This window comes from Hydra viridissima, unplaced genomic scaffold (assembly GCF_058129835.1).
Source record: "Hydra viridissima isolate aposymbiotic clone 2 unplaced genomic scaffold, HvirCarnegie_v1 scaffold_16, whole genome shotgun sequence".
NCBI classification, from domain to species: Eukaryota; Metazoa; Cnidaria; class Hydrozoa; order Anthoathecata; family Hydridae; genus Hydra; species Hydra viridissima.
Window position 1 is genome coordinate 3,750,210 of NW_028324315.1, and position 13,347 is coordinate 3,763,556.

At 37.8% G+C, this 13,347-nt stretch overlaps 1 protein-coding gene and 2 pseudogenes across 1 annotated transcript; all 3 read right to left on the minus strand.

Moving 5' to 3' along the window:
* Window positions 1-1,673: 1,673 nt before the first annotated feature.
* Window positions 1,674-13,241, minus strand: LOC149877516 (uncharacterized). Its single transcript, XM_090073998.1, has 2 exons — window positions 13,195-13,241; window positions 1,674-4,158 (listed from the first exon to the last, which is right to left on the minus strand). Exon 2 carries the CDS (start codon window positions 4,108-4,110, stop codon window positions 3,106-3,108), a length of 1,005 nt encoding a protein of 334 aa, XP_089930124.1. The 5' UTR covers window positions 4,111-4,158; window positions 13,195-13,241; the 3' UTR covers window positions 1,674-3,105.
* LOC149877517 (U2 spliceosomal RNA) lies at window positions 4,310-4,536 on the minus strand (annotated as a pseudogene).
* On the minus strand, window positions 10,384-10,470 carry LOC149877518 (U2 spliceosomal RNA; annotated as a pseudogene).
* Window positions 13,242-13,347: the final 106 nt, after the last annotated feature.

Here is a 13,347-nt window from a genome sequence, read left to right on the forward strand (position 1 = left end):
TTTATTGAAATTATTCCCAGTCCACCGTCTCTCACCTTTCTTTGTGCGTGTGTGTTAGTCGACCTAGTTTTTCTCTCTTTCCAGAGGAAGTTGTTGATTTCTCTTTCTAGGTTGGCTAACACCACATCTCTTGGTGGTGCGACGGTGGTTGCAATGTACCAAAGTTTACTGAGCAGAATGTAATTAATGATGATAGCTTTGCCTTTTATGGTGAGATTTAAATTTTCCCATATTTTAATGCTGTTTCTTATTTTATCAAAAGCAGGTTTCCAATTGTCCTCGTACCTGTCTGTGCCATCTTGGTTTAGAGTCACTCCGAGTACTTTGATTTTCTTTGAGTTCCATTGGAAACCTAAAGGTCTCTCTTGTACTTTCTTCCCGATGTTTGCTCCCAGCCAGAGACCTTTAGATTTCTCCTCGTTTATTTTTGTTCCGAGGCACTCCTGAATTAAAACGAGCGATTTCCCCAGCTCGTGGATGGAGCGTTTTCCTACTAGGAAGAAAAGAGTATCGTCTGCATATTGCAGAAGTTTAGTTTCGTTTAAGTTTACTTTAATACCTTGGATATTTTTGTTCAACCTGATGAAAGAGGCAACGATTTCTGCCTGAAGGACATACAAGATCATGGATATGGGACATCCCTGACGTACACCTCTTTTCAGAAAGATGGGATCAGATAAGAAACCGTTTATTTTTATTTGAGCCGTTATGTTTTGGTATATTGTCTTCAGAAAGCGGACGAAATTCTTTCCGAATCCGAGGCGTTTTATACAACGAAATAAAAAGTTTCTGTCAACTGAGTCGAAGGCTTTTTCTTGGTCTATGGAGACGATGCATGCCTCTAGATTTGAGAGGTTTGCGTAAGTGATGGCGTCTCTCGTAAAGGAAATGTTGTTGGTCATGCATCGCCCCGGCACACATGCTGTTTGCTGTTCGTGGATTATTGATGGCAGGATTTTTGTTACTCTGTTTGCCATAGTTTTGGTGAGTAGTTTATAATCCACGTTCAGCAAAGATACCGGTCTCCAGTTCTTTATGTCATGTCTCTCTCCTTTCTTGTGCAAACAAGTAATTATGGCGTTTGCCTGCGATTTACCTAATTCTTGCTTTGTGGTCCACTCAGTTAGAACTTCCCTTAGGTCGTCCTTAAGGATGAACCAGAAAGCCTTGTAAAACTCAACCGACAGTCCGTCTGAACCCGGAGATTTGTTATTCGCCATGGCGAACAGTGCTCTCTTCAATTCTTCCGAGTTCAGGTCCTTGTCGCAATCTCTTCTTTGATGTTCGCTAAGCGTTGGATTGTCTGTTTTGCTGATTAGAGATTTTTGTTTAGTCTTATCGAGATCTTTTGCTGTATAGAGATCTTTGTAGAAGTTTCGTACCTCGTTCATGATTTCGTCTTGGTTCGTTAACAAGGTCCCATTTTTGTTTGTTATTTCCCGCATCTCTTTCTGAGCTAGTTGGCTTTTTTCTAGGCTGAAAAAGAAACGCGTTGCTCTCTCCCCTTCGACTCTCCATTTCACTCTGCTCCTTATCGCCGCCCCTCTCGCTCTGTTCTCATAGATTAGTTCAAGTTTTTCTTTTAGGTTGGTTATAAGCTGACTTAGGTGTGGTTTTTCAAGAACTTTTCGCGTGGCGTTTCTGATCATTTTTAGATATTTGTGTTCTTGTTGTTTTTCTTTTCTTTTTGCTGTTTTGCCAAATTTTCTAGAAAGCGCGCTTATTTCTTCTTTTCCATTTTCCCACCATTCGGAAAGGGATGAGAACTCGCCTTTCCTACTTTTGAATTTTCTCCAGAAGTTTTCAATAAGATTAGCATATTCTTTATTTTTAATTTGCGCGTTATTTATTACCCATAGACCTGGTCCTTTCTCAAAGTTTGTTATGTTGTATTTAATGAAGGCCGCGTTGTAGTGGTCCGTAAAAAAGATAGGCCGGTATGAAAGAGAAATTTTTTGTCTGTCGGATGACATGGAGTAAAAACGATCTAATCTCGACAAATTCCCGTTCGAAGATCTAAAAGAAAAAATTCGGGTTGTCGGGTTTAGAACTCTCCATGCATCCTCTAGACTAAGCGCGTTTAAGAGTTTTTGAAAGGAGTGTTTAGATGTACAAGGTTTTCGGTGTACGTCAGGGAATCTGTCGATCTCATCCAATGTTAGATTGAAATCCCCCCCCATGCATATGCTTTTTGAGTCGATGTTGAATTTTTTAATTTCAAGCAGCAAGTCTTTAAAAAATATTTTTCGCATGCTTTGGGAGTTACTTGTTCCCCCCGACGGCGCGTAGACGTTGACAAAAAGGAAATCTTTTTCTTTTATTTTTATTTCCATTATAAGAAAATTCCCGTTTGGGTCTTCGACCACTCTATTAGGAGAAAGATTTTTATGTTTGCCTAATATAGCCACCCCCCCTGTGAATATACCCCCCGGTGCGTAAAAAACGCTCCCTTTCCAGTTTTGTGTTAAGTTTTTAATGTTTTGGTGCGTCAAATGGGTTTCTTGTAGAAATATGAAATCTGTTTTAAAAGACTTTGCGTAATGGATGAAATTGGTTAGCTTGTTCATATTTCGCAACCCGCCACAGTTTGATGACATTATTGAGACGGCCATTTCAAAAGAAAAAACTGGAAAGATCGGAGAGATGAATTTTTGGAAGGGAAGATATTTTTATTTAGGTATAATAGAACTTTAAAATTATAGAAGAAATTCTTTAACTGTTTTTGTGGTTTTGATTTTAATGGCTTTCTTCTAAAGAAATTTTTTTGCGCACCTTCAAAAGAACAGATGTTTCTTTTTAAAGGATAACGAAACGCTGGCGCCAAGAAAAATAGGCGCTTAAGTGTTCTTAATTTTAATGATCTACGACATTGCGCAATTGCAGATACTTTTCTAGCGCTATTGTGAAAACTTTTAAAAAGCGTTCGAAAAAGCATGCGGTGGAACGTTTCCAGATTAAAAAAATTTTTTGAAATAGAGAAAAAAATAGAACAGAGAAGAGTTAGAAAGGTATTTTGATAAGTTTCTTTCATCTCGCTTTGCATTTTTCTAAGTGATTGAAACGGGAGATCTAAAAAAATAGGTAAAACAAAAACAGAAAAATAACTCACGATATTGATTCCTTGCATGGCATCGGTACCGAGTCTTCCTCGTCAAAACTTAAGTTCGCTTCTTCCTCCTGAGAAAAACTTTGTTCTACATTCTCTTTCGTATTTGTACTGTTTATTTTATTTATAGTTTTTTTGGGGTTGGGTTTTTCTCTTCGTCCCCCGTGTCTTTTTCTTGTTTGGACTGTAACGAAATCTTTTTCTTTCGGGCGAGTTATCGAGTCTTCCAGTACTTCGTCAATGTCGAAAGGTTTTGGTGAACTTACAGCCGAGGTCTCGATGGCTAAGTCTTCTAAAATACAAGGTTCTTCCGTAACCTGTTCTTTTACTTCTGGTAGCACAGTTTCGATTTGGGGCTGTATCGGTTCGGGTTGTCCCCTGTGTTTGTACCTTAGTGTTAGTCCATCTATGTTCTCGTATCGAGGGAGAGGGTTTTCACTTGGGTCCGACCAATTTGAGATTACAAAAACGACATTTCCGGTAAATATTGTTTCACCTTCAACTGTGGTTTTTTGACAATACCATGTCTCCAGAATACCTCTCTCTCTGGCCAAGTGTCTACCAAGGGTAGTTATGGCGTTGGAACTGCCGCTTCGAAGAAGTCCGATGGGAATGTTTTGGACTAAAACGTGGATTTTGGGAACGTATTTTTGACGAAAGAATAGCTTGGAGCCTTTGATAGTAATTTCAGACTCTAGAAATTTAGAAACATCTGAGTTGCTGTGTAGAGCGAACTCGAACTGCTTGTGTTGAAAGTGTCTTGTTACGCCCCACACCGATGAGAGAAGATTTAAAGGTTTGAGAGCAGCTAGAAACTCGTTGACGCTGCAGTTGAGAGAACCGTATTCGCATACCAGGACAACTCCTTCGCTGCTAAATTCGCTTCGTTTATTGAAGATACCGAGATTTGTTCTTGAACTGGTCGAGTTCGATTTTGAAAAAGGTTCGTTCGCTCTGACTGCTTTCGCATAGTTCATCGCGGTAGGTTGAGAAGGTTGCTCCATATTGAAGATACAATCGATAAGCTCGATTCAGCACGCACTCACTAAACGCTAAAGAAAACTTGTTGATCAGGTTTACTTCCCCGTCAGGTAAGTATGCCTTTCCCGTTGTGTGGGGAGCCTCGGACGTGCCCCAATCTTCGCAATTGTGGTTTTTTGATTGGACCCTAACCGCATCGTTCCGTTTTTTTTTCTTTTCTCTTTTTAATGGGCCGCACTCAGCAGTAGTGCAACGCCGAGGCAACCCGCGGTCAGGGCGAGGTAAACCTACGATCCCTTGACCAAATGCCAAAAATCAGATTAATATATGAGCCGGACTATGCCGGCGTACCAGATATTAAACTGATAAGAACAGATACTACACTTGATCTTTTTTTTTTTTTTATTTCCTTTTACGTCACATCAGCCATGGGCAGCTGTGGACGGTATAATTTACATATTTACAATTTCGTGATAAATTTATTTACAATCGTATATATTTTTTATTTGATTTTTTGCTATATAATATTTTTTTTTTTTTTTTTTTTTTTTTTTTTTTTTTTTTTACTTAGTCAAGTTTTTTTTTTTTTTTTTTTTTTTTTTTTTTTTTTTTTTTTTTTTTATTTACATTATTTACATTTTATATATTACGGATATTATTTGTCGAGGGTTATGTTGTTTTGTGTTGTTGTGTTTTTGTAATGTTTTTTGATGTTTTCGTCGCAAATTTTAATAGCGGTTTTGTAAGTGTTTTGATTTTTGTTTTCTGTCTTTATTTCTGTTCTCAGTCTCTTTATTAGTAGCGTGTGAAAGTGCAGTGGAGCGTTTAGTTTTTTGTTTTCGAAAATCAGTGCGTTTCGTGTGTGTTGTATTGTTTCGTAAAAGGTGTCTATGCATGTGTCGCCTATACTTCTGTTTTGTGCGGTTGCAATACCCATAAGAAAAAATTTTAGGGTATTGCTGTATTTGTCGTTTGGGTATATGGTGTTCAGTATGTTTATGATTTGTATGCATATTTTCTGTGTGTCTGGGCAGTAGTAGAACCAGTGTTGCAATGTTTCCGTTTCGTTTTTGTCGCATCGTTTGCATGTTTTGTCTATGTTTTTGTTCCATTTGTGCATAGTGTTGAGTGATGGGAGTTTTCTGTGTATGTATTTGTATTGTATTTCGTTGGCTTTGTTATATAGGTTTCTGTCTTGTAGTTTTTGAAATTTTCTGTCCCAGTCTCGTTTTGTTATGGGCGTTTGTCCGGGTGGGAGTTTTCTGTTCCATTTTATATGTCTGTCGGGGGGTGTCATTTTTGATGTCAGTATTCTGTGGTATATTTGTTTGTTCGTTATCTGTGTCAGTTTTCTGTTTTTGTTTTCTATGTGGATGGATGGGATGTATTTGCGATATGTGTAATTTGGTGTTTCTGTGTTCAGTTTGTGCATCCATGTGGTCGGTATCCGTTTTGTTATTTCTGTTAGTGTTTTGTGTGGTATTTCTAGTTTGTCTGCTGTGAGTAGTCCTGGTGTCGATAAGTTACACAAGTCTGCTATTATTTGTATGTCTTGCGTTTTTGTGTGTTTTGTGGGTCTCGGTAGGGGGGGGAACGGGTTTTCTGTAGTGGGTTTTGTTGGCAGTAGGGGGTTATAGTATAGCGGTTGGTTCAGTATGGCTTCGAGTGTGTCGTCTTGTACTTTTATGTCTTTGGTAAATGTCTCCCAGTTGTGTATTAAGTCTCTGTATGTTTTGGGTATAGGGGGTTTTTCGTTGGGTGTGGTGGCTGTGTATAGCGTGTATTTGTTTTGTCTTGCGTTCCGGTATCTGTTTAAAAAGTGTATTGCTGTGTCTGTCCATGGCATGTGTGTATTGTGTGTGAGTATTTTGATCGTCCATTTTGTTTGTAGTGTCTGTGCTTTTGTGTTTATGTCTATTAGGTTTTGTCCTCCGTTGCGTATTGTCTGATGTAGCTGTGTTTTGTTGATTCTTGTTTTCGCGTTGTTCCATATAAAGTCGTATATCGGTGTCATGGTCTTGTCAATCTGTTTTTTGTTTGGTGTCGGTAGTATTTGTAGAGTGTGCCATAGTTTGCTGAGTATTAAGGTGTTCACCACTGTGATTTTTCCCTTAATACTCAGATTTTGTCTCTTCCAGTCTTGTATTTGTTTTTTGAATTTGTGTGTACATCTGTTCCAGTTTTCTGTTATGTCGTCTGTTCCGTCATTGGGGAAAGTCAGGCCTAGTGTGCGTATTTTGTTTTCTGTCCAGTCGAAGCCAAGCGGTCCGGTTTTTTTGTCTTTGTTTTGTCCTATCCACAGTCCTTGGCATTTGTCTCTGTTGAGTTTCTGTCCGGTAGCGGTTTCGAATCTGTGTAGGGTTTTGTCTAGGTTCTGTAAGGATTTCAGTTTCGTGATGTAGAAGAGTGTGTCGTCCGCGTATGCTGTTACCTTTGTTTCGTTGTAGTTTGTCTTTATGCCTTTTATGTGTTTGTTTTGTGTTATGTTTTGTATTAGTATGTCTGCCTGTAGTATGTAAAGTGTCATGGATAGAGGGCATCCTTGTCTTACCCCTCTTGTCGGGTAAAACGGTCGTGAGATGTGTCCGTTTGTTTTTATTTTTGTGGATATGTTTGTGTATAGCGTTTTTATGTTTCGTATAGTCTTGGGTCCGTAGTTGTATTTCGTCAGTGTTTTGAAAAGGTACGTCCAGTCTACTCTGTCGAATGCTTTTATTTGGTCGATGGATATGATTGCTGTGTTTCTCATGTCTTCGATGTTTGCTATTTTTATAATGTCTCTGGTGTACAGTAGGTTCATGTGTATTTGTCTGTGTGGGATGCATGCAGTCTGGTATTGGCTGATGATGTGTGGTAATGTATTTTTTTATTCTGTTCGTCATTGTCTTTGTGATGAGTTTGTAGTCTATGTTCAGTAGGGAGATAGGTCGCCAGTTTGTTATGTCTGTTCTGTCTCCTTTTTTGTATATGCATGTGATTAGAGCGTCTCTTTGTGATTGTGTTAAGTAAGATCGGTCCAGTACTGCGTTTGTCATTTTTGTAAAGTGTTTTGTCAACAGCGGCCAGAATTTTTTATAGAACTCCGCTGTCAGTCCGTCTGTGCCTGGTGTCTTTTCGTTTTTCATGTTTTGTAGTGCTGTTGTGATTTCTTGTTCTGTATAGTCTTCGTCGCATAATTTTCTTTGTGTTTCTGTTAGTCGGGGGGTCTTCGTTTCGGTTAGTATTTCTGTCTGTGTCTGTATGTTCAGGTCTTCTTTGGTGTATAGTGATTCGTAAAAGTCCGTCATAACGTTTAGTATCTGTTCGGGGTCTTGCTGTAATTGTCCTTGTTTGTCTCTCAGTTCCGTTATTTCGTGGTGTGCCTGTCTTTGTTTTTCTAAATTGCAAAAGTAGTTCGTCGGGCGTTCTCCGTCTATGTTCCGTATCTGTTTTGTTCGTATTCGTGCGGCTTCTTCTTTTCGTCTCTGTATATGTTCGAGTTTGTGTCTAATGTTCGTGCTCATGGTGTTGTCTAGATGTTTCCGTTCCTCCTTTCTCAGTGTGTTTCTCAGTTTTCTCGTTAGTCTCAGTTCTTGTGTTTTGTTCTGTTTGTGTCGTTTGTGTGCGTATTTCAGTGTTGTTTCTTTTATCTGTTTTTTTGTATTTTCCCACCATTCTGGTATTTGTCTAAAGTCTGGGTGTTTTTCTGTTTGAATGGTTATTTGTTTTGTCATGAGGTCTATGTATGTCTTGTCATTTAGTAGGGTGTTGTTCAGTATCCAGTATCCCCTTCCTCTCGGTTGGGGCTGTACGTTTATGGTGATTGTCGGTGCGTTATAATGGTCTGAAAGTGTGGTGGGTTGGTGTTCTGCATTTGTGATGTATTGTCTTAGAGTCTTGCTTGTGTAAATTCTGTCTATTCTTGTTCTCGTCTTTGTCTGGCTGTGATAGTGTGTGTATTGTTGTTCGTTTGGGTGGAGTGTGCGGTAAATGTCTTCTACGTCTAAAGTGTAAATAAGGTCTTGTAGTGCGTGTTGTGAAATGCATCTGTATTTTTGTAGTGCTGGTGAACGTCTGTCTTTGTCTGATAGTGTTACGTTAAAGTCCCCCGCCAGTATGTAATGTCTGTCTCGAATTCTGGGCGTGCATAGTATGTTTTTTAGGTTTTCCCAGAATTCTTTTCGTTTGTATTGGTGTTGTGTGGTGTTTCCTGATGGTGCGTATACGTTTATCATAGTAATGTCTAGTTTGTCAATGTGTATGTCTGTGATTTGGTATTTACCTTGTACGTCGTTTACGGTGTTTGTCGGTTTGATTGTAGGGTCTTTTATGTGTATGAGTGTTCCGTCGGTGTTTTGTTTTCCGGAGCTGAATAGTATGGTGCCTGTGCATAGCGTAGCTGTTTGTCTGTACAAGTCAGGCGTGATGTGCGTCTCTTGTAGAAAAGTTATGTGTTGTTCTGATTGCTGTATGTTATGCAAAATCTCCCTTCTTCTCTGGAGATTTCGCATACCAGCCGTATTCATTGTTTTTATTGTAATAGTCATTTTTATTTTTATTTTTTTAGTTTGGAGATATCGTGTGTGTAGTTGGTTAAGTTAGGTCTCTGGTCGGTTAGGTTTTCGTTTCGTTTTTATGTCGTTCATTTTAGTTTCTTTTGTTGGCGTCGTCACACTTTTTCTTTTCGTAGGTTTTTGTTGGGTGTCTGTTTTTGTGTCCGTCACCGTAGGCTCTGTTTCCATTGGTGTAGGAGTCGGTGTCGAGTTTTGTGACTGTCTTGTGACGTCAGCGTTGTTGGTGTGTTCAAGCTCAGTGTTTTTTTCGTTTGTGTTGTCTTGCTTTTTTGTTGTTGTCGGTACTGGTTGGGTTTCCGTTTTGTGTGGTAGCGTTATGCTTGTTTGGGGTCTGGGTGCTGGTTTGGGTATCAGCGTCATTTGTTTTTTCTTTTCCGTCTCTCCGTTTGTTGCGTTTTGTATGTTATGGGGTTTGTCTGCTTCTTGTTTTTGTGTTTTTTCTATTTCCCCGTCTTCGTCCTCATCTTGTGACATTTCGTCAGTGTCTGAAATTGCTAGGTCTGCCAGTAGCTCTTGTGTGTCTCTTGGTTTGTGTATGGGTGTCGTGTTTTTTCCCCTGAAATATAGGTGGTGCAGCCTGTTGTCTATCTTAATTGTCGGAGGTATTTTGCTTACGTCAACAGTCGGGATGATGTGAACGAGTCTCCGTCCGTCTCGTATTTGGTTGTTGCTTGTGTAATATCCGTAAGAAATATTTACTATCTTACCAAAATCTTTAAGCTCTTCATAGATCTCTTGGTTTAGTACCGATGCGTCTGTCTTGATCGTGATTAATAGTACTTGGTTTCTTCTCGGTTTGATTGTTGTCTTCTGTAATTCTCCCGGAATGTTTAATCCCTTTAGAGTTAGCTCTTGGACTTTCTCTTTCGATTTAAGTTCTACCGTGTATTGGCCCCTTCCCGTATATTGTATGGATGTTATGCATCCTGGGCCAATCACCTTTTGGATTGCTACTTGTATTTCTCCCACTTTTTTTTCTATTCCATTTGGGGTTTGGTCTTTGGTAAAGGACATTAGTTGAAAGATCCGGGAGTGTATTTCCTCTTTTAAAGCTCTTTTTTCGGCTTCTTTTGTGTTTGTTTGGAAGTCTTGTGGTGGTGCTGTTCCGGGCTGTTTCTTTTTCAGCGCCTCTGCAAAAGAAAGTGCTGACCCGTTTTTTTGTTTGTTTGCGTCTTCGTTTGAAGGTTTCGGGTCAGCAGATTTGATTTTTTGTTGGTCAGTAGAATGTGGCTGACCGTTCTCAACAAATTTTTGGCTATTTGAAATGCCTTCTGCTTTGGTTTCAGAAGTAGTTAGCTTTGAAATCGATTGGACTTTGAGAGTTTCCATTTTTTGCGATTTGATTTAGTTTACGCTCTGCTTTTACTTTTTTGTTTTGCTTTTTAGGGCTGTTTCTTTTGTTTAGCTAGGGTAGCTAAAGAAAGTGTTCTAGGTTTTTGTCAAAAGAAACCTAGGAGAAAACTCTGCGAATAAATTCGGCTTAAAAAAATTAAAAAAAAGAAGATATACAGCGAGCTGTATATCTTTAAAGTTTTTCACTTGGGTAAGTGTTTTTTAAAAGTTTCTGTAGCAAAGGCTTCGCTACAGAAGAAAGTTACGTTTTCGCCTCTGCGGAGGAGAAAAAAAGTTTTGAAGGAAAATAGTCTCTTACGCGGGGTGTCTCTAAGTCTTCGCAGCGAGATGCAAAACCATAAATAAACCACCGAAGCAAGTAAAACTAATTTTTTTAAAAACTCAATAAGAAAGAACTCAAGATAAACTATATTAAAACTTTACTAAAATCACTAAAAGATACTACACTTGATCTTAGCCATTAGGCCGAGAAGCGATACTTTTTCAACGAATTTGTGTGCTGGCTCCCTCCCTTTGAACGAAAAAACTTGTGGGCATTTGAATAAGTCGATGGGTAACTGTAAGTTTGAACAATGAAAACATGGGCTCGTTGTATGAAACTAAAACTGCAACAATTTCATTCTAAAACATTTGGGTTTTTTAACCTTCTTTCAGAAATAACCCAACTAACCAAGATTTAAAAATAACACTGGGCAGCAGCAGATTCAAATGCATAATGCGATCAAAAGCCAAGTTGAACAATCCAAAATCAACTCAAAATACTAGCGCCCCGACAGATTTTTTCTGTCAAAAAACATTTGGAGAACCTCTGTATTTAAATGTTCTTTTCATCTGTTGTAACGATGGTACTTTAATCCATCACCAAAACAGCAGAGCTTAGGAAGATTTGTTTGTCATTAGCCTCAAACTTTTCCCAAATAGCAATTTCTCACAAACTAAAATCTAAAAAACAAAGTTGAAGTTTAAAAATTTGGACGGTGTAAACTAATTTAAGACTTTAAACTGAGTAGCAAGAAATATTTTTGAAATATTTCAGTTTACATATAAATTAAACAAAGCATTTTATTGGAAGAAATGAACTCCTTAAATGTTTACTGACAAAAAGGTAAAACAATTTAAAAAAGTGACCTAAAACACTCAAAACATCAAACGACAAATGGAAAAGGACAAACTTATGACCCTAAATTACAGTTGACAGCATCATGTTAGCAAAAGTAATGCATGCATACACACAAACGCGCATACATACTTACATTCAAACATGCATACATACTTACATACAATTTTCCATACATACATACATACATACATACATACATACATACATACAAACAAACTTCCATACATACATACATACATACATATATTCATGCATCCATGCGTCATGCCAATACCTTAGGACATTTAAACAGTGCGCTCTCAGTCCTGGACCACAGATAACCATGGGACTGATAGAGATAGCACCATACTGGAAGATATAGCTTGCCTTCATCATAATCAGGTGGAATGTCAACAAATTGATTTCTATTCATGCTAATAGCCACAGAGCCATACAGAAAACTGCAGGGAACTTTGCAATGGAGCAATTGCAGATTGTCAGGCCAACTAATGAATTTATGGCAGAGATAACGAAGAAAATCATGAAAAGCCTTGCACATCTTATCTCGATTTTTCACAAACTCACAGAGTGTGGTGAATGGAACAATGCAAAGTTTTTTTTAAAAATTTTTAATATATTACATTTTTTACATACTGCCCAACCTAAATCAAGCCTAAAAATGTATTTGCTTAAATCATAGAACCTCAGGATTGATGGAGAACAAATTTAAAAATACTATCTAGCAGACTTGGGTCAATTTCAATTGTAAATGTAATTGAATTAGGATTACTTGAAATTTTAATAGCAACTGAATTACAATGACTTGGACTTGTAATTCACTTACAAGTCATATCATTACAATTACTTGTGACTGTACCTTATAAAATACAATAACAATTACTTCATGAAAATACATTTAATTACAATTAAGTTACAGCCACAATTGAGCCAAGTCTGATGCTAACCTAACTTAACCCTTAACCAACCTTGCCCCAGAACCATATGTACACTCAAAATTCAGTACTTTCGATATTTTATTTTCAATGCTTAGACTTGCTACCTGAGGCTGGGTTAATTTTAACAAAAACTCTGTAAAACATTGAAAAGCCATGTTATGAAAAAGCCAAACAAAAGGTTTGATTCAAAGTGCATTGAACATGCCATTTAAAAAAAAAAAAATTGTCACGTATCTTTCATCAAACTAAAGGATTGTTTTAAAGAAGTGGACTTGTACAGATTGTCCATTGAAAAGTATCCCTAATTGACCATTCATTTGTTGGCCTTGTGTCAGTTTAACTGTAAAAGAAATAAAGCTGTGAACAAACTAAAGAGATATTCTCAGAAAGATGCTTCTTCTGTTTCACTCACCGATACGAGCGAGAAGAACTCCTCACTTTTCCTCGCTCACTGGGATGCTCTTGTGAGTAGCAGTAGTAGCAGTGGTAGTGCAGATTTTAATACAGATATTTCAGGAACTCAAGACGGACTCTGAAAGTCTCTTGTGACTACCCCTAAAAATGCAAATTTATTTCTAAGCATTATTTTTTTTTTTAAATCAGGAACTACTTTTAAGTATTTTTGAAGACTTGAGAGAGTAAAGTGTACAAAACAGTAGTGGCTAAACTGCTTCAAGTTTTAAAATATAAGGTAGAAAACATTGAAAATAAGTAGCGCAGTACTTTTTGTTACTTAAAGCATTCTTGATAAATGATAAAAACTTAAATGGAACTCCTCTAAACTCACTTGTCTTGGTTTTGCCTTAGATACTCTTTTCTTTCATTTTTTTTTTTTTTTTTTTTTTTTTTTTTTATTAGAAACAAACCAAAAGCACCTTTTCGGCTCCTTGACGCTAGGCCGACACCAAAAACTTTAGTAGGACTGCGCGTAACCACTACACCGTTGTTAAACTAAGATCGTAGTAACTAAGTAACTAAGTTAAACTAAATTCGTGGAGCGTAGTAACTCCTTCAGTTTACCTGTCAGTTAAATGATGAAAAGTGTACGCGATCATTCGATCGTAGGCTTTTTTTTTTTATTTCATTGTTCCCCTTCCCGAAACCCCGAAATGAACGAAATACGATTGGCAAGTATTTGATGCATACCTTAATACACAGTGACTAAAATGTAGTATGTGTTTTTTCCGTGCCCAGCGAATGGTCGGAAGATAGTGCATGCTTTTAGATATCTTAGAGCTTGCGGTTTCATACTAGTGCCAAAGCCTTTGTGTGATTCTTTTTTAAAAAAAAGCAGAAGTT